Genomic DNA, 22,614 nt, shown 5'->3' on the forward strand with positions numbered 1-22,614 from the left:
TCGGCATTCTTTCTCCAATGCCTACATTCCTGTAATGCCCTTTTCTTCTAGTCCTAATTCTTTTTGGACCAGCTTTATCACCATGTTGGTTTCCTCACTAAAGAGTTGAATGAATCCTTGACATGAGGTTTTAGTTTTTTGCAAATTACGCTCTGACAGTGGGGATTCCAAAGGAGTTTGGTGCTGGCTGACATTTCCAAGGAGATGGGCCCAGATTCTGGAGAATTTGGTGCTTCTTGGGGATGTTTACAGCCTTAGCCACAGAACAGCTCAGCTTTTCCAGAATGTCCAGTTTAAATCAGAAAAGAGCTTATTTTCTCCTTTTGGGGCAGAAAAATTGGAAGTTTTTCAGAAGGCCTTTGGTGCGATGGGGTCTTCAGGGAAGCATGGAAGTTTGCAACCCTGCTGGATCTCTTCATGGCCCAAAGCCAAAGCGAGAGGGCTCATCAAGAACCTCATGTTCAGCAGAGCTCGCTAGGCAGACAGAGTGATTCTGTGCTGCTTCAACATGGGCCGGTAGCTAGCACTTTTCAGAAAATTTGAATGATTTGTTTTTAAAATAAAGCTTTATTTTCTCTAGATCTTTTTGAACTTTTTCTACTGTATATTTTAAGTGATTAATATGGACTTAGAGAAATTTATTTTACAACTCGATGACTTCTTTGGTTTGTATACTTATGGCTCTTGGATGTTTCAAATCCTATTAACTTGCACATTTATTTGCTCTATTTTGGTTCTTTTGGAAAGACAAGACTTTTGGCTGAATCGACCCATTATTTTGGTTAGGAACTTCAGATCATGATACCACACAGGACAAAAAATAAATAAATTACTTTACAATTCTGAAATTCCTGTTCACTGCTTTTTGCATTTGTACCTGGATATCATTTCATCTTTTTGGGTCCCTCTCCATAAATGGCAGTTGGTTAACAGAAAAGTCAGGCATCCTAGAATTTGGGAGTTAGAAGCAATTTTTGTTATCACTTTTGCTCCAGCTACTAGAATGCTGGATTTCATTAGAATTAAGAATTCATTCTTTAATTTGTAAAGGTAATTTTTCAAGCTTAAAGTCTGGCATCTTGATTACAGGTATCAGCCAGTTCTGATTGGGCTGATAGTTTGGTTTAATAACGAAATGTTTTACCTAATATGTCTTTGCTTTTAGAAGCAAAATGTCTGACTTGTGAAATTTAAATATTTTCACTTGCTCTGATAGTTTTAAACAGGGCAGATGACACAGTTTGAGAGAATAATATATTAGCCTTGATACGAAACAGATACAAACTATAAATTAAGGGCTGTGCTCCCTCTGCTGCCCTTGTCATCTCTAACAGGGCTACACCTTGAGCAGGTGAGATTTGGTGATAGCAACCCTGATACATATCTTTTTTCCTACTTGGATTTAAGATGAGACTATCAGTGTGTGTGTGTATGTGTGTGTGTGTGTGTGTGTGTGTGTGTGTGAGAGAGAGAGAGAGAGAGAGAGAGAGAGAGAGAGAGAGAGAGAGAGAAAACAAGAAAGAAATGCCTTCCTGTTTGCTTGCATTTCCATTCCTACTACTCTAGACTTTTCAGTTGCAGAACCAAAGAAATTTTTTTTTCTTGGTGTTTTATGAAGTTCCTACAAAATTTGTAATTTACTTAATAATATAGTCTCATCTTAAATATTAATACAAAGTGTGAGTGGGGGGCATGTTTCAGTAGTAAAATCATGCACTCTCTACATATTGCATAACCTCCCTGAGAAGTTAGTTCAACGTGTAGAGGATCAGAAAAATAAGGCTGACTTATTCAGGTACAGATTATCTGGTGTGGTTATTCAGTCGTTATTGGGACAGTGCAATGGAAGTTATTTCAAATTATGCATCATTTTGAACAAACTTATTGAAGCTTTCACTGCATTAGCCCTAATTACTCACAATAACGATGCAGTGCTCCCTTGAACCAGACCTCCTTTGTTGTGCCAGGGGACTGCAGCTGATCAATGGCTATTGAGCAGTTTGATCACGAAGGCTGAACTGCTTGAGCACCAGTGGCAGCCAGTGCCTTCCCTCCCTCCCAGTAGCTCACAGACTGACATGTTCTCAGTCTGGCCACCCTCTCCTGCAGCTCCTCTTCTGTGTCTTCCTCCAAATCAATAACTTCATAATCAGCATGACTCTCAGACTCGGAGAAACTAAAAAATTGCCTTAAACAAACAAAAATATACATACACACACATGCACGAGCTAGAAAAAGACATATTTTTAAGCCTTTGACCCACATTCATTTCTTCCACATTATAATGTTTATAAAATAAGGTGGGAAAGGTTCCTTTTTTTTTCTTTTACCAAAGATTACCTGTTTGAAAAAATACCATTAGGATATAGACTGATCAATTATTTGGCAAGTATTTACTGACAGCTTACCACATGTCTGTCAAAGATTTTTCCATTTGCTTGTTAAGCAGTTCCAATATCAAGCATGTTTTTCTCAGACGTCTCCCATCTTGTTTGGTACAGAATAAACACACAGCTACTGCTTCGTAATCATTCATTTCACTTAGTGATTATTTATTGAGCATCTACTATGTGTCAGGAACTGTACTAGATAACTCAGTTTCCATTATTTTAAAATAAAAGTAATTTCAAATTAATTGAATTATTTTAGTATTTAAAAAACTCAATAGGGAATTCCTTGGCAGTCCAGTGGTTAGGACTCCGCACTTCCACTGTCGGGGGCACAGGTTCGATCCCTGGTTGGGGAACTAAGATCCCATATGTGTGTGGCGTGGGCAAAAAAAAAAAAAAACAAAAAAACCTCAATAAATGATTTCTTAAATTAATTTTGCTTTATAAGCCACTTAATTTTACTCTTCTTTCCTTTACCTTCTCTGCATTTGTCTGAGTCTTCAAAACCACTCTGTAGAAATGACGACCTATTGAAAAATAAGTTGATTTCTTTATATGGCCAGAAGTAATTCTAAATTACCCTACTTATAATGAAAGATGGGACTCTAAAGAAAACAACAATTAAGTGAGTTGTCTCATCAGAAATATGTATGACTAATGTACAAGCACCCAACTGAATGAAATCAAACCCAGAACCTATTTATTAACTGCCTTCTGTATGCTTGACTTTGCTTAAAGCCTCACATTATGAGTTTCACTCACTGTTCTCTAAAAGAAGTAGGAGTCCATAATTAGGGAGAAAGAAATCTGCCTTTGCTACTGTTGGGACTATGATAGAAATGAGATTCCACTGGAAATAAGGCAGTAAATCAAGAAATTTGGGTTCCAATCCAACTGCATGACCTCAGGCAAATCTCTGAATCTCAGAAGCATCAATTTCTTCACGTGTGAAACCGGGTATTGGGCATGAGCCCAGGCTGTTCGACCCTAACCCTCTTAGGTTTGTGGGAAGACGTTTGTCTGTGGGGAGTGGAATCTCAGGAAGGTCTGGCCTTCAGCACCTGGAGTAGATCTTTAGCCTGTTTTCCCACACAAGTTCTACTCTGCAGCCTAAGACCTGGAAATGGACCAAATCTGTGAAACTCTCATGAGGGTCTCATTTGAGCATTGCCAAAAATAAACAGCCCATTCCTACATCCTGAAACAGGAGAGCTTTGGCTCAGCTCTGATTACCAGAGAGGCAGGTTTAAAAGTTTAATACCCACCTGTTTCTACGCCCATTTGGCATATTTGTAAATTATTGAACGCAAATAGAGGAGGCAAGCCCGTAGAAGCTTGGGATCCCAAGAATGTGTTCTCTCACACAGCATGGAAAGAGTTCAGGGAAGGAAAACAGGGGATCACCTGTCTTTTGCCTCTGGGAAATATCTGTGCTTGGCAAGCAAAGGTGGAAACATGCAGGCTAATTTTTAAATCCATAAAGGGAGGCTAAGGGAGGCCTCCAGAGCTTAACTGACAGGGTCGAGCAAGCAATTATCTGGGTGGGTATGCAGACCTTGGCCCAAATCTATCGCTCCAGCCAAGTGATGAATTCCCAGAGTTCCAGGCATGGCAGCAGTGCCCACTTCTCGGACTCCCTCCACAGGTGCCCTCCCATAAAGGTGCTGCAAGTTTCAGGGGCAGCTTCTTCCCCTTCCCTCTGTGACTCTCCTCCTAGGGCCTCTCCTTGTTCTCATTGCTGGCATCGTTTACCTGGCATTTCCATAAAAAACTTTTCATTTCACACCTAGCATGTGAAAGATGTTAATATTCTTGATCATATTTGAGAGATGATCCCGTTTCTTCAGAGCAAGATTTCCCAAGTGCCTGGGAAGAATACTACTTCCGAGAGATTTTAAGAGCTATTCCCCCAAAAATGAGTTTTGTGGTCAGGTAAGACCATGAAATTCCGTGTCTCGCCCTCCTGGAACCTCACAATGCACATCGGTCAATTAAAAGCTCAGAAAAACCCTGCAGAAAGGAAGCAGATGCAGTGTAGCATTCCTCACACTCACCTAACTATGAAAACATCTATCCCAAAACACCTACCAGTATTTTGTGAAACTCAATTTGGGAAGTGTCATTCCAAATAGTTCTTTCTGTTATTTCAGTTGGGCTCATTTTCTAATTACCAATGGTCTCCATGAAGGAGGTGGGTATGTAGCTGAGTTCTCTGCTTAAAGCAAACTGCTGAATTAGAAGATGAGTTTAGGTGAATATCAATAATGAGTGTCTTCTTGGGCTTCTAATCATAATAGGCGTTTGTAAATACTGCAATATGCTTAACATTTAACAGTGCATCAATTCAACACATTTTATGGAATGTGCCATCACTCTGTGTGCCATGAAGATAGCAAGAATCTAAATCATGGATTCTATCTCTGAAGTACATACAATTCTGTCATGAGAGAGAAGAAGTTAAATAGAAGCATTTCTCATGTAGTCTACAAGAGGGTGGTAAATGCATGGCAGAGACACTGGATGCTACAGGCATTCAGAGGAGGTGTGACCCCCTGGGCCTTGAAGATCTGTGGGATGTGAATAGGAGCCGAGTAAGGCTGTCCTAAAGAAAGGTGTTAAGCCAAGTCCAAGGCCTTCCTTCCTGGCAGTAGGGATGAGCGCGGCAAACTGGGGTTGGTGCGCAGGACTGCTGGGAGGTGATGTGGGGAGTAGCGGAAGGCAGAGCATATGGGATGTCTGAGTAAGGCGCTTCTACTTTATAAACTGCCAGTGAGGAGTCTGGTGACTATTGAGGAATTCATGATATCATGAGCTAGAATGAATCAAGTCCTCAGGGAAACTCTGATTACCATCTCTCAACCATGGTAAGCACAGGAGGTAGTGAAATGCAGTGGTTGAGAGCATGGGTCTTGGATCTGAGTTGGAATTCTGAGTGTCCACAGGTTCCTGGGGCAAGTTTCCTTCCCATTAGCTTCCTCTTCTGGAATGGAGACACATGTATTTATTTCACAGTTATTTTATGAGTTACATGAGATATATAAGGTCCTATATGCAGAGACTAGAAGTTACTAAGGCTTGATAAAGAGTAATTAATACTGTTATACTGTTACTACTACTCACTGACCTTTGCCTCCAGGTTCTGAGATGATCTCCTTCCTTTCTTAGACCTTCTCCTACTTGAAAACTCCAATGCTGAAACAGCTTACATGCTCAGTGTCTGTAGGAGGTTGGCTGAAGAGAGAACTCTTACCTGTACTTAGCAGCAGCACATTCCTGGAGGGCCTTCTCCATGCCCACCTTCCCTGGGGTGAACCCAAAGCATGTGAAGTGCTCACCTGCATCTGATGTTGCTGCAGATGCAGCAAGGAGAGATAACACTGGGGCTGGTGGGATTGCAACACTGTCCACTGCAGCTGGCTTCTTCCTGGTCATCATAGTGGACGCTGAGCCCTCGTTCTTACTATGTGCTGCTGTTTGGTCCACTTTTAAGTGGGGACTTGGTATCCCTAAAAAAAATAACCCCAAAGCCTGCAGTTACTTTAAAGAAATAGGAAGACAGACAACATAAAATCTGAAAGTGACCTGAAGAAATCATCAAATGATCTGACCTCCTTCTGGTGCAAGAATGACATTTTAGAATGTTTAAAGGAAACAAAACAAAACAAATTAGCAGCATGACTGGTTTTGGTTTTGTGGCTGAGGTTAGTGGTGACAACATTCCAGGTGGCCTGCCTGAAAGTGGGGGTCGGGGCACAGGCCTAATGAAGCAGTGTAAGCCATCATGCATGCTTTACCTTCCATGGATCAAGAAGCCTGTCTTTACAGAGGTTTTGGTGTGCAGAGCATGGAGGGGAGAAGTTGACCCCACCCTAGTGAGGCTTCTCATCTCATCCAGCTAGGAAGACAAGACTGAATGAAAAGGAAAAACTGGGCAACAAGTATGGGCAGGCCTGTGTGTTATTAATTACAAGTGCCTGGGGAGTTCTCAGGTGGCAGGGATTCGTGTGGGAAGAAGTAAGGAAAGCCTTCCCAGAGTTCATGCTAGAGCAGCAAGGTCGAAGGAAAGGCATTTCCGGTGCTGAGAAGAGTGTCTGCTAAGTCTTGGGTGAGGAATGAAGATGATTCAGACAAGAGGCCGGCCTTCTGGAGGCAGGAGATGCCCTGTGGGGACTGGTGTGTCACAACAGTTACTGGGCCAAGTAAGAGCTGAACTTGGGGGCCATTGAGTGTCTGGTCATAATAGTCACAATTTTTTGATGCTGAAAAGCCTGGGTAGACTCTTATGAGGTGCCTCTGAAAGGGCCTGTAAACTTACTACATAACACATTACAAGAACTGTTCTGGAGCCTTGTTTGCTGTGCTCAAATCCCGGCCCTCTTACTTTTCAGCTGTGTGATCATGAGCAAGTTACTTAACCTCTCCAAGCTTCAAGCTTCCTTAACTGTGCAGATGGGATGGAACTGCATTACCTCATAGGGGTGGTTGGGGGCATCCATGATCAATCAAAATAAAGGGCCTAGAACAGTGTCTGGCACATAGTTCATGCTATATAATTGTTTCCTATTATGATTATTCCTATTATACTGCTATCACTATTATAACCTGCTCCTCAGGCCAAACGGAAACCAGCCAACAAAGGCTCAGTTTGCTTCCCTGACATGACCAAGGATTTCTGGACACCTTCTACATCACTAGCTGCAAAAAAAGTCACTCTCCAACTCATCCAAACATAAGTTCAGAAGCTGCAGGTGTCTGAATCCATGTCAAATGGTCATCTACTCAGAATTTCTTTATTTGTTGGCTACATGCCACTGATAGCAATAACATGAAACAGGCCGTATCACGATAGTTCCTGACCTTTTTTACCATCTTAACTAACTTGAGTGACACTGGTCCCTCCTACAGTAAGAGCTCACCTCCAGTGAGATCTGCTCACTTTGGCCTAACGGCAGCCCTGTGAAGCAGGTAGTGTGGAGGTTACTCTTTTCTTACTTTTATAGATGAGGACAACATACTTCTGAGATGTTAAGAGATAACTGACTAAACTCATACAGCTCTTAATGTCAGAGCTCAAAGTTTTCAAGCAGCCAGATGCTAAACTCAGAGATCATCTTGGTCTACCTTACCATCTTCCAACTTCTGCCCATGACCTGGTCTACCAACAGCATGCTTCACACTGAGGACACAGAGGGCCTATATCATACCTGGAAAAGGCACCTGTAACCACCTAAGGAAGAAATGCTGACACTTTCATTTACTGTCTACTACCTTCCTCCTACTCTCTATCCCGATCTCTGAAACCTCCACTTGAGGTGTTGTAAATAAAAATACAATTTTTCTTTTTTGATTTCATATTTCATAGCGTTTGACTATGGGAGTGGACAAACATCAAATTCTATGACAGAGAGACTGCAAGGCACAACCATCAAGAAATCAGGAGGTGCAGCAAACACGTACATGATCCCCGGATGATGCCCGCTTGTAAAATATGCAGGTGTGCCAGGAATACGCAAGGTATACACATGTAGTATATGTAAAATGCAAACAGAATCTTCTGCAAGGAGATACATCCATATAGTTAACCATGGTTATTCTGAGGAAGGAGAGCACAGGGAAGATTAGTGAGGGAGTTTTTACTTTTGCTCCTTAGCCTTCTTTATTGTTAATATTTTTTAAACCACAAACATATATTAAACTCTTTTTCCATTAACAAAATAAACATAGTTTGGAAAGAATCTAGAAGTCTATCACAGTATGGTCATCTGGGTAGACTGACTGATGTGCTAGAATAGTGGGCTGCTAACAAATCTGCAATGGGACAGCAGGCCTGAGTCTGATAAGAATTCCCCACCGTGGTACTCCATGCCACCCTGGTCCTGTCAAATGGATGCAGGCGTCCTTTGCACAGCACACCTCCGGGACTCTAAGCTGCCAGAGTTCTATTGGATAACAGCTCCTTTGGAAAAACTCCCTGATCTGTCTGTACTCTTTGTACCTGTGGACACAGGTGGGACAGGGAGTTCTTTGCTCATATTATTATATGTGCAGGGAATGAGCCATAAACAGGATTAGCAGGCAGATATTTAACTCTCACTTGGGAACACAGTGATTTCAAGACATTTTAGTTGTACCCCTTTTCATGCAAATGTTCACAATCCACATCATTCCCTTAAAGCAGATCTGATCACACCTCTATCGGGTGTACCTTGCTACTCACGTGTTTATGGTACAGAATAAGTTAAAAGTAATAAGATGACACTTAAAACACTCTATAATTCAGATTGTCACTCTTTAGCTATCTTGAAAACCCTAGATAATTTAGGATTTTCTAGATTATAGTACTTTTTACCAGTTGCCGTCCAGTGAATTTGAAAACAAATTGAAAAAAAGAATCTTGATGTTTGCTCAGACATTTTTCAGTTTTGAAAGGATTAGGGAAACAATCCCAGAAGTAGTATATGTGGGCAAGAATATTAGATAACCGTTAAACAAAGGCTAATATAACAGTACTTGTAATGCATAAACTCTGTCTGAGAGCAGAGGTCTCAGGAGACTGGAATGGGTGACTTCTTGGGAGAGACCATTGGGCAGGCTGGCCACTGGAAGTCTTTGTTTCTCTTCATTCCAGGTGGCAGCTGATGCTCCATGCAGAGGTACCCAAAGGACCAGAGGAACATGAAACAGTTCAGAACCAAGTTCTCACAAATGCTCGGCGGTGGTAGAGTGGTGGGATATTTGGCAAGTTCCTTCCCAGAATGGGCCTGGCTGCTCTCTCCACGGGAGGAAGATTTTTGAGGCTGGAGATCAATCATAAAGAAGCCCAGATTCAGCAATGTACTGACTGGACCAGAGATGTGGCACTGCTCTTTACACTGGGGCATGAGGAAAAGCAAGGATGGCTTTGATCTGGCAAAGGATCACTATGTCAAATTCGGACAGCAGACTGTATGGAGAGCACACTCGGTAGATGTGTTCAGAGGATCACCAAACTCCAACACAGGACAAATTGTATTGAGGCTTGCATATCTGGAGGCCAGTGCATTTTTAAAGGAGGAAATAACAATGCTAATAACTTTGTGGATCCAACATCTGTTTATAATTAAGACAGAGAAGCCAAAAGGAAATAAAAAAAGTTAAACTTATGTGAAAACATTCTACTATAAACTGTAGACCTCTACTGATAAATTTTTAAAAAACTCTTTGAAACTGTGCAGTAGCCTATCGAGGTACAGTCACTCATTTTCAAAGGTAATTTCTCATAGACCACTTATCCTCTTGAACCTCTACCTGCACACGGTGTTTGCATTATGGACTTGATTTATGGATTCCAACTCCTTTGACGCAGAAGCTGACTTCCTGTTGCCTTGGTTACTTGGAGCTCAGTTCAAGGTTAAAGTACTCCCAAATCAGAATCAGTGGCAGGAGCTGCATCTAGCGGCCAGGTTACTGACTGCCCCAGGATGTGGAAAGGTCAGAGACCGAAGCACTGTTTACTGCCTTAAGGGGGAGTCAATATTGAGTCAATAGTTTCGATATTTTGATTCTGTTTCTTCCAAAGTAGTAGTTTTTGTTCAATTACCTCTTCCCCAGGTTGCTCAAGGTTACAGGGGTCATGGAAGAAAAGCAGGGTCTACGGTGGCTGACTTTCCCAGGATCTCTTTAATGAGCTCTGTGACCTTGGATAATAAAAACCAGCCTCACCATAGAGTAATATGTATGTTGCTCTAGGTTTGTAAAGTTAGTTATCTACTTATCTCATTTTCTCTATGCGGAAACAAACAAACAAACAAACCTTTGTGGGACAGTTATTATTTACTCCTTTTTTCTAAATGAGAAAATGGAGGTTCAAGGAGGTCAGACAACTCATCTAAAATCACACAGTTGATAAGAAGTGGTAAGAAATAGATCCTAACTCCTGACTGAGTCCTCATCTCATAGTTTCTTTAAAATAAAGGGGCAGATAAAATCATCATCCAGGGATCATACGTAATTCATTTTGTAACATCTACTACAGAAAGCAGTATATCTGGAAAATACTATGCAATTAATATAGGTTTAATTAACATTTTAATTCTAAGATTGCAAATGCAGATGTTTCCTGGAGACAAAACTTAGGATGGCATAGTGACAGAGGCCGACACCAGTGGGGTGGCTGTCACCTTCCTGGCCCTTTCACTGTAGAATGCAGTGCTTGGCATGGACTGAGAGGCATGTTTTGTTGAGCACTTGGTGGCTTTTAAACTTGCAAGGAGCAATGACATGCATTATGCTATTTGCCCCTTGCAGTATCCCTGTGGATGACAAGAGGCAGATGGTGAAACTCCAAATTCACAAATAAGAAAACCAAGGCACAGAGGACCAGATGATGTGCTCAAGCTCACATATCACAAGTGTGAAGAAAGCGGTGCTGAAATCCATGCCTCTTGACTCAATTCAATATTCTTTTCTGTCCCATGACACACTGACTTTTCGGCAAACCAGTAGATAATATATTTTTCACAAGAGGAAACTCACACTGAAAACTTGATTATAATTCCTTTTCTCATATATTGGTTGTCTGCTCGAATGCTCCCATTGCTATTTTTTCTTGTTTGCAAATGAACTTCACCCATGGAAATAAGGGGATATACATTACAGAATAAAGTGAATCAAGAAATTGATACACTTGTCAGAGGGCAGACAGCAGAAGCAAGAAGAACAACAGTCCTGCAGCCTGTGGAATGAAAACCACATTCACAGAAAGATAGATAAAATGAAAGGCAGAGGACTATGTATCAGATGAAGGAACAAGATAAAACCCCAGAAAAACAACTAAATGAAGTGGAGATTTGCAACCTTCCAGAAAAAGAATTGAGAATAATGATAGTGAAGATGATCCAGGGCCTTGGAAAAAGAATGGAGGCAAAGATCGAGAAGATGCAAGAAATGTTTAATAAAGACCTAGAAGAATTAAAGAACAAACACCTGGAAGAATTAAAGAACAAACAAACAAAGATGAACAATACAATAACTGAAATGAAAAATAGACTAGAGGGAAGGAACAGCAGAATAACTGACGCAGAAGAACAGATAAGTGAGATGGAAGACAGAATGGTGGAATTCACAGCTGTGGAACAGAATAAAGAAAAAGGAATGAAAAGAAATGAAGACAGCCTAAGACACCTCTGGGACAACATTAAACGCAGGAACATTCACATTATAGGAGTCCCAGAAGGAGAAGAGAGAGAGAAAGGACCCAAGAAAATATTTGAAGAGATTGTAGGTGAAAACTTCCTTAACATGGGAAAGGAAATAGCCACCCAAGTCCAGGAAGCACAGAGAGTCCCAGGCAGGATAAACCCAAGGAGAAACATGCCAAGAAACATAGTAATCAAACTGACAAAAATTGAAGACAAAGAAAAATTATTAAAAACAACAAGGGAAAAATGGCAAATAACATACATGGGAACTCTCATAAGGTGAACAGCTGATTTCTCAGCAGAAACTCTACAAGCCAGAAGGGAGGGGCACGATATATTTAAAGTGATGAAAGGGAAGAACCTACAACCAGGATTACTCTATCCGGCAAGGATCTCATTCAGATTTGACGGAGAAATCAAAAGCTTTACAGACAAGCAAAAGCTAAGATAATTAAGCACCACCAAACCAGCTCTACAACAAATGCTAAAGGAACTTCTCTAAGTGGGAAACACAAGAAAAGAAAATGGCCTACAAAAACAGACCCAAAACAATTAAGAAAATGGTAATAGGAACATACACATCGATAATTACCTTAATGTGAATGGATTAAATGCTCCAACCAAAAAACACAGGCTAGCTGAATGGATACAAAAACAAGACCCATATATATGCTGTCTACAAGAGACCCACTTCAGACCTAGGGACACATACAGACGGAAAGTGAGGGGATGGAGAAAGATATTCCATGCGAATGGAAATCAAAAGAAAGCTGGAGTAGCAATACTCATTTCAGATAAAATAGACTTTAAAGTAAAGAATGTTACAAGGGACAATGAAGGACAATACATAATGATCAAGGGATCAATCCAAGAAAAACATATAACAATTATAAATATATATGCACCCAACAGAGGAGCACCTCAATACATAAGGTGAGTGCTAACAGCTACAAGAGAGGAAATCGACAGTAACACAATAATAGTGGGGGACTTTAACACCTCACTTACACCAATAGACAGATCATCCAGACAGAAAATTAATAAGGAAACACAAGCTTTAAATAACACAATAGACCAGATAGATTTAATTGATATTTATAGGACATTCCATCTGAAAACAGCAGATTACACTTTCTTTTCAAGTGCACACGGAACATTCTCCAGTGTAGATTACATCTTGGGTCACAAATCAAGCCTCAGTAGATCTAAGAAAATTGAAATAATATCAAGCATCTTTTCTGACCACACTGCTATGAGATTAGAAATAAATTACAGGGAAAAAAAATGTAAAAAACACAAACACATGGAGGCTAAACAATATAATACTAAATAACCAGGGCATCACTGAAGAAATCAAAGAGGAAATCAAAAAATACCTAGAGACAAATGACAATGAAAACATGATGATCCAAAACCTATGGGATGCAGCAAAAGCAGTTCTAAGAGGAAAGTATATAGCAATACAATCCTACCTCAAGAAATGAGAAAACTCTCATATAAACAACCTAACTTTACACCTAAAGTAATTAGAGAAAGAAGAACAAACAAAGCCCAAATTTAGTAGAAGGAAAGAAATCATAAAGATCAGAGCAGAAATAAATGAAATAGAAACAAGAAAACAATAGCAAAGATCAATAAAACTAAAAGCTGGTTCTTTGAGAAGATAAACAAAATTGATAAACCTTTAGCCAGACTCATCAAGAAAAACAGGGAGTGGACTCAAATCAACAAAATTGGAAATGAAAAAGGAGAAGTTACAACGGACACCGCAGAAATACAAAGCATCCTAAGAGACTACTACAAGCAACTCTATGTCAATAAAATGAACAACCTGGAAGAAATGGGCAAATTCTTAGAAAAGTATAACTTTCCAAGACTGAACCAGGAAAAAATAGAAAACATGAACAGACAAATCACAAGTAATGAAATTGAAACTGTGATTAAATATTTTCCAACAAACAAAAGTCTGGGACCAGAAGGCTGCACAGGTGAATTCTATCAAATAATTGGAGAAAAGCTGACACCCATCCTCCTCAAACTCTTCCAAAAAATTGCAGAGGAAGGAACACTCCCAAACTCATTCTATGAGGCCACCACTACCCTGATACCAAAACCAGATAAAGATACTACAAAAAGAGAAAATTACAGACCAATATTACTGATGAATATACATGCAAAAATCCTCAACCAAATACTAGCAAACAGAATCCAACATCACATTAAAAGGATCATACACCATGATCAAGTGGGATTTATCCCAGGGATGCAAGGATTCTTCATTATATGCAAATCCATCAATGTGATACACCATATTAACAAAGTGAAGAATAAAAACCATATGATCATTGCAATAGATGCAGAAAAAGCTTTTGACAAAATTCAACACCGATTTATGATAAAAACTCTCCAGAAAGTGGGCATAGAGGGAATCTACCTTAACACAATAAAGGCCATATATGACAAACCCACAGCCAACATCATTCTTAATGGTAAAAAACTGAAAGCATTTTATCTAAGATCAGGAACAAGACAAGGATGTCCACTCTCACCACTCTTATTCAACATAGTCTTGGAAGTCCTAGCCACAGCATTCAGAGAAGAAAAAGAAATAAAAGGAATATGAACTGGAAAAGAAGAAGTAAAACTGTCACCATTTGCAGATGACATGATACTATACATAGAGAATCCTAAAGATGCCACCAGAAAACTATTAGAGCTAATCAATGAATTTGGTAAAGTTTCAGGATACAGAATTAATGTACAGAAATCTTTTGCATTCCTATACACTAACAATGAATGATCAGATAGAGAAATTAAGGAAAAAAATCCCATTCACCATTGCAACAAAAAGAATAAAATACCTAGGAATAAACCTACGTAAGGAGGTAAAAGACCTGTACTCAGAAAACTATAAGACACTGATGAAAGAAATCAAAGATGACACAAACAGATGGATAGATATACGATGTTCTTGGATTGGAAGAATCAATATTGTGAAAATGACTATAGGACCCAAAGCAATCAATCTACAGATTCAATGCAATCCCTATCAAATTACCAATGGCATTTTTTACAGAACTAGAACAAAAAAACTTTAAAATCTGTATGGATACACGAAAGACACCGAATAGCCAAAACAATCTTGATGGGAAAAAAATGGAGCTGGAGGAATCAGACTCCCTGACTTCAGACTATACTACAAAGCTACAGTAATCAAGACAATATGGTACTGGCACAAAAACAGAAATATAGATCAATGAAATGGGATAGAAAGCCCAGAGATAAACCCACGCACCTATAGTCAACTAATCTATGACAAAGCAGGCAAGGATATACAATGGAGCAAAGACCGTCTCTTCAATAAGTGGTGCTCTGAAAACTGGACAGCTACATATGAAAGAATTAAATTAGAACGCTCCCTAACACCATACACAAAAATAAACTCAAAATGGATTAAAGACCTAAATGCAAGCCTGGACACTATAAAACTCTCAGAGGAAAACATAGGGAGAACACTCTTTGACATAAATCACAGCAAGATCTTTTTTGACGCACCTCCTAGAGTAATGGAAATAAAAACAAAAATAAACAAATGGGATCTAGTGAAACTTAAAAGCTTTTACACAGCAAAGGAAACTATAAACAAGATGAACAGACAACGCTCAGAATGCGAGAACATATTTACAAACAAATAAATGGATAAAGGATTAACTTCCAAAATATATAAACAGCTCATGTAGCTCAATATCAAAAAAACAAACAACCCAATCAAAAAATGGTCATAAGACCTAAGTAGACATTTCTCCAGAGAAGACATACAGATGGCCAAGAAGCACATGAAAAGCTACTCAACACCACTAATTATTAGAGAAATGCAAATCAAAACTACAATGAGGTATCACCTCACACCAGTTAGAATGGGCATCATCAGAAAATCTACAAACAACAAATGCTGGAGAGGGTGTGGAGAAAAGGGAACCCTCTTGCACTGTTGGTGGGAATGTAAATTGATACAGCCACTATGGAGAACAGTATGGAGGTTCCTTAAAAAACTAAAACTTGCACTTTAGGTGGGGATGTAAATCGGTACAGCCACTATGGAGAATAGACATATGACATATATATATATGAGAATAGTAATATGTATAAAATAGATAGCTAATAAGAACCTGTTGTATAAAAAAAATAAATAAAATTAAGAAAAAGGAAATAGATAACCTTGGGATTTGGAAAACAATATTTTTCTGTGCCAAAGTCAACAAAAGTGTTGTTTTTTGTTGCATCACTTTATTCATTAATTGAACAAATATTTATTGAACATCTACCATACCAGGGACGTTGACACTGGTCTAAGCAGTGAAGTCCCTAAGTTTTCTAAGAAGTACATTCTAATAATCTCTGCATAGCATAAAGATAGCTGTTACTTTTTATAAGGATATTGAAAGATCCTAAAGTGCCTTTTTAATCATCAAAAAACAGAGGCTTTGCTACTGATACAGAATCTTTGGGTGAATTTGTAAAAGCCATCCCACCTAGGTGGAGATTCCCAAGGACCCAGCTCTTAGCAAAGGGAGGGCACCATTGTAAAAGTTAGATTAAGTTATGGCTTCCTGTGTGCACATGCACCCCCACGGCTCATGGTTTGGAGAGAGGAGCATGCACTGGATTTCAGTGCATTTCTCCCCTCGAGCCAGGTTCCTTCAGAAAGTGAACTACTTGCTCAATTGCAGGTGGTGGTCTTATCAACATGTGTTTTGTGTCAAATGAGTTTTACTTCATTTTGGGACCTTGAGAGATGAAATTCAGGCAAGGTCACTTGTAAGTAGGATGCTATTCAGTTAGCCTGGAGTCAATCATTTTAAAATCAACAGATATTTGAGTGCTGCACAGCACAACTCAGAAGATGTGATCTCTGTCTTTGTAGAGAAGGTTTAGAAGTGGAGAGTGGGATAAGACAAAAACACTTACAAAACTGATAAACCAAATGAGACAGGAAGCCAAATGAGTCCTCCACAAATTAGGAGGAAAATGAGATCTCAGTGGGATCTGAGGTGGTTTTGTGCTCATGCATATATTAATTCAACATTCATTAAGAGCCTGTAAGTACCAGGTACCATTAAGTACAGGGATCATGAAACTTCTCTGAAAGGGGCTAACCTGTCCACTCAGGAAGACAGTTACAGGTACAAAAACCCCAGTCTTGAACGATGAGTAGAATTCAATAACTAGAAGTAGAGGGAGAGCCTGCCAGGGCTGGGAAAAGACAAGAGCAAAAGCAGAAATAACAAGCCTTCTTTGTGCAACTGAGACAAGAGTGCTTGGGCTGAGTTGTAAACAACAAACACTGAAAGATATGTTTGGAAAGGCAATTGGGAAAAATTAAACCCACATCTCGTTGTCAGGTAGATGTAGTTTCTCCCTTCCACAAACATGTCTTATCGTCTTGGACAGACTTCTGCAGTAGGACTTATCTCCTATTGTGTAATTATTTGTTCATTTCTCTGACAATTTTTGTAGGCAACTGCAAAATTCTAGAAGTCAGGAACCACGTCTAACTTTCTTTTGATTTCCCAGCACTTAGCTTGATAGAGATTACATACTCAAAAGTGTTGGATGGATGAATGGACAAATGGAATACACATTTATTCTTCTAGGCCGAAACCTTCTGGGGAAGCCACCCGTGCACACTTGGTCCTCTAATCTAAAACTCCTTTTTCAGTACAGTATAGAGTACAGGTGAAGAACACATTCTCTGGAGTATGACTACCTGCATTACTAGCTGTGTGATTTGGGGCAATTCATGTCAGCTCTCTATGCTCAGTTTCCTCATCTGTTAAACGAGGTTACTGAGGATTAAAGGAGTTTATATATTGTGGTAGACAGAAAATAATGTCCCCCTTTCTAATTCCTAGAACCTGTGAATGTGTTATGTATCATAGCAAGAGGGAATTAAGGATGCAGACAGAATTAATATTGTCAATCAGCTGACCTTAACATCTAGAAAGTATCCTTGATTACGAGATGGTCAAAATGTAATCAAAAGTGTCCACTGAAGTGAAAGAAGGAGGTAGAAAAGAAGAGTCAGAGAAAGAGATGTGGTGATGGAAGTAGGATAAGAGAGCGGCTAGACTGCTGGCTTTGAAGATGGAGGAGGAGGGACATGAGTTAAGGAATGCAAATGGCCTCAAGAAGCTGGAAAAGACAAGGAAATAGATTCTTTCCTATAGTTTTCAGAAAGGAAGTTGATACTTTGATTTTAGTTCAGTGAGACTCATTTTGGACTTCTGACATCCCATACTGTAATATAATAAATTTGTGTTGGTGAAACTATTAAGTTTGTAGAAATTTGTTATAGCAGTAATAGAAAAACTAACACATACAAAAACACTTATTATGGTGCCTAGAGAGTAAGAAGTCAATTGTGTTAACTATTATTACTTAGCACTACAGTGTCTTTGTACTAATTGTTTCATTTTAAAATTATTTCATATGTTCAAGTCGTGTATGTCTCCTACAAGATTTAAATTCTTTAGGATGTAGAGATTTTATAATATTTTCTTATATCTTCCTAGCATAATGCGGACACAAAGAAACTATAAAATGAATACTTATAGTCAATAAATTGTACCAGAGACAAATAATTTGTTAACATGAAAGTTAAGAGACTAGAGTTCTGAGAGTTGAGTTATTTCAGGCTCTGCTCCACAATGACTGGATGAACTTGAACAGGACTTGGAATCTCACTGTGCTTCAGTTTCCTCTTGGTCAGAATCTATTCTAGCTTTACTATTCTAAGTTGTCTAGATTCAGAGAAACTGCTGAACAGTCTGATTAGTTCTTGCTTCTCTTAATTTAGAAGTGAAGAAATGGGCTGAGGAGAGAACATTTTGTCTACTGGAACTTCAAAGAGATTTTTTATTAAAGAATCCTTTATACAGTAAATTCTAATGATGTAGAAGTCAGTCTCTCCTAATCCTACAGTGAAAAAGTCACACCAGATGAAAGGTATTTTCTAGATGTGCCCAGCGATGTCACCCAGAATGGAAATAAAGCGAACATCAAAATTGCAAAGAGGAGACATCTCAGGTTAGAGGTTTTTAATCTTTCTGCATCTTAGACATGAGAACCTCTTCTTAGGAAAAAAGCATACACATGTACACACAGACATACAGACACACACACACACAACACATTTTGTACACAGCTTAAGGTTCAAAGATACTTTTAAGTTCAGGTTAGTACCCTGGTCTGCCTAAGTCAATTCCTGCACACACACACACACAGACACACACAGACACAGACACAGACACACACACACACACACACACACCCCAGAAGGACTAAGAGCAGATAGATAGAACCAAACAGAATGCTGATGTAACTGCTCCCATGCTTAAAAAACAGAGACAATAGAGTGGTACCTGTTTCACTGAAAAATATAACAAAGGGATTTTCAAAAGATACTAACAAGGGAAGAAAGGATGCATACATATAATTAAAACCAATTTAGTAGCACACTGCATCAAGTATGCTCTTGTGACATCCTTGGTGATCAGGTAGGTTAGGAATTTGCAACTGATGCACATAAAGCATGTTATAGGTTTCAATAGATCAGCACAAAGGAGCTTCAGCAAAGTAAAATCAAGGCAGTTTAGATCTGGAAGGGAAGTAGTCCAGTCCCTCCTGGGCAATTGAGCCCCAGAAACGGATGTATCTTGCTTTGCCCAGTGTCACACAAAGAGGGTGGCAGGGGTATGACTCTGACCCCAGCCTTATTCTTGGACTGTCTCAGGCCAGCATGTTGGCTTTCTGCTAAAAGGATTACATTCTGAGACTTCACAGAAGCAGTCTTCTTGCATGCTGGTTATTCTATACTCACAGGGCAGCTTTAAAACAGACCAAGCCAAAAATGGCAGTTGTGATCCAATCTATAAGACCACTGGCTCTGGAGGATTCTTCACTGGACTCTCCCTAATGTGAAGGGCTCAGTAGCTGTTAATATAAGCATCTTTTGTAGTATCTTCCTTTTTACCTTTAGAACACAGAGTTGCAGTGCACATCTGCATGGTAATACAGATCTTGGTGCTAACTGGGTCACCTTATTTGCATTTTGATTACTGCTTATTTAGAAGCCACATTGAGAAAAGAGCTTGATATCAGGAGCTTAAATGCATGTGTGTCTATAAATATATGTGTAAATAGATAAATGCATAGTTACTGGTTTGTGAAAGATCAGTCCAATATGTACTCATCTCTTAAGAACATATCTGTAGGAGTCTGGCCATGTATGGATGTTAGGTTTATAAATGTGGTTACGGAATCTAATTATTCTCAGTTTAAGAACACCTACTGTATGGACACACTGTGTCAGCTAGAGAAGCCAATTCAGCATACAGCCCCTTTGTTAAGTAGTCATTGCTTTATATGTGGGAAAGTTGCATTGTTTTAAGGGCTTCATTGAATATGGCTTTCTTCAAACCACCTACTTTGTTCCACTATTTGAAATCATCCTGTAAAATGCAAACACATTGTGACTGTGTGGAGGCATACACATATAGACACAGAATGTGTGCTAGAAAAGCTCTCTTTTTTGCAACAGAAGAGAAAAAAAAAATCACAGAAACTCAGACCCATCATTAGATAGATCTCCTAATCTTTATCTCTACTAGTTCAGTCAGACGAGCTAATACCATGATGATGGCTTTGAAATCTCTTAGGAATTGGATGAGGAGAAGTGATAGTGATGAACTCCCAGCTAATAAACACAGAGTGCTTATTTCGGCAGAATGATCAATTTCTAGATGTCCTGAGGCTTGTCTGATACAGTTGATTTACTCATCCTTGCTTACCTCACTAATAAAGCCAAAGTCCACCATCAGATTACAGAGGTGCCTAGAATTTCTTAAAGGGGCAGAAGAAAGGTAAAGTAACAGTCATCATATCCCTCTGAGCATCCTTCCCCATCCACAGTCCTTGAAACCCTGGCTGCCTTCCTCACTGGTACTCTCCACTCAGTAGACTTTGAGCTAGTACAGTAATACAATTAATTTGTTATATTGTTAGTGGAAATTTAATGCAATGATCTAAAAGAACTCTTACATATTATGATAAACTTTAGTGCCTCTGGGCGGCTCCCCTTGCACTGGGCTCATTTCACATCTCATCCATTATGTAAATGAGATTTGGAAATAGTTGAGTTTCACTAATGTATCTCAACTCTAATGGATTGGAGTCAGTCCTTTTGAAACTAATGAGGTTAAATGCATCTCAACATTTCTTTCTACTTGGTTGATTATGCAAGCCTCTATTCAAGAAATGGGATGCAGTGCATTTTTTTTCAACCATCCTCTAAGGAACTGTCACTGCTGCCAGACCCCAAAGTAGCCCCAAATAAGTTATGTTTGAATAATGCCTGTGTTGGTTCTAACATTGCATGGTGCATAAATAGAGATAATGGACAATATGCCATTATATGAGTTAAGATAAAAGGAGAGTATTTTAAAAGTTAGTTCACCTGAGGAAGACTTTCAGTCATCCAGAGAAGAGTGAGGGGAAGTTTCCAAAAGTGGGCAATGGGAATGAAGAGCCCTTTGGTGGGGCTTGAGATCAGAGAGGGGAATAGTCACTGGCAGAGTCTGGAACTGGGAAGAGACTATTGCATTTTATTCAGAGTCACAAGATGCCAATCCAGTTACTCAGGGCCTAGTCTTAAGATAAAGATATACAAGAAGGACCTCTACATTCTAGATTTCATTTCAAAGGCCAAGAAGTGGGAGTTCTAAAGTTTGGAGGCACAGTGCTTTTTTCAAAAAAAAAAAAAAAAGGAATAAGCATTTCAGGAGAAGCAGCTTCAAACTATCCAGGGTCATGGAATCACGGAGGTGAGGATGAGATGCTAAATATCAAAAACATCCATAAAATTATTTTGTCTTTATTTAAAAAGGAGGGATGGGTTAAGGGGAAAGACATTTAATCTGCATGATCGCCCTCTCAGGTAGATGGTTTATTAAATATTTTTTAAAATAAGAAAACTGAAGCTTTGAGAGGTTAGATAACTTGAACAAGGTCAAATACCTAGTTAAGTGACAGAGCTGGGAATTAAACCAAGGGTATTCTGGCTCCAAAGTTACAGCTCATCTACCACCTCAAAACTCCTTCCCTTGTAAGTAGTGTATTTCTTAATTACTGGCTAATACATGTGGATTCTGATTCTCTTATACAGAATGTTTCTGTCCCCACGTCCTAGCACAATGGCTGGCACAGAGAATGTGCCCAGAATGAGCCAGTCAGGAATGAGAAGAGGAAATGCTGGATATTTACAAAAGGTGATTAGGATGGAGGCCACCAGATGCTTGACTGAAGAAAGGGTTGGAGATTTGGAGGAGAGATTTCTGGTCAAGTAATCACTCCATCTTTGCCATCCAAACTAACTACCAACTCTCTGAAACCTGGGACCCCAGCAAGAAAGTTTGTCAACTCTTAGATATTCAACTTGATGCCACATTCTCAATAAGTTGTTGGTGGATGGCAACAAGGAAGCAGTTTTGTTCTTGCATTAATTTATTCAGTAAAAGTTTCAGTGCCTATCATGAACACAGCTGCTCCAGGTCCTTTGGGGTACCCTTAAAATAAAAGAACGAGTCCAGTCTTGGGGTAGTCAAATATTTAGCTGAAGAAACAAGATGCAGGAACAAGAAATTTAAATAAAAATAACAATCTCCTCTGAGCTGAAAAGACTACCCATATTACCTTCCATTGCACCTGGGGCACGCCAGAGATTTACTGGGGAGATTTTAACAACTAGCATATATTCTAGGATAACAGTTTAAAATGGAACTTATTATCTATATAACTCATATACAAACATAAATAATTGACCTGGCTGATTAAGAATAAGAATTTATATTAATATCGATGCCATAGTAAAGGTAACAAGGTAACCAGCATGATTATTTTAAACAAAAGTGGCATTTCAAGGTAGTTGAAAGGGTTTGTTCTGAGCCCTCATTCCCTGTGTGTTCAAATCAGAGAGTTATAAGTTGCTG

The 22,614-nt window shown here is 39.3% G+C and overlaps 1 protein-coding gene across 1 annotated transcript in view; it reads right to left on the reverse strand.

Moving 5' to 3' along the window:
* The window catches only part of SETBP1 (SET binding protein 1), a 380,749-nt gene that overhangs the window by 18,825 nt on the left and 339,310 nt on the right, over positions 1–22,614 (reverse strand). The window contains exon 5 of the mRNA XM_007465630.1: positions 5,726–5,896. Within this exon, the coding sequence (XP_007465692.1) occupies positions 5,726–5,896 (171 nt within the window). The remainder of the gene's footprint in view (positions 1–5,725; positions 5,897–22,614) is intronic.

Source organism: Lipotes vexillifer, unplaced genomic scaffold, assembly GCF_000442215.2.
Source record: "Lipotes vexillifer unplaced genomic scaffold, Lipotes_vexillifer_v1.1 scaffold36, whole genome shotgun sequence".
Lineage (NCBI taxonomy): Eukaryota > Metazoa > Chordata > Mammalia > Artiodactyla > Lipotidae > Lipotes > Lipotes vexillifer.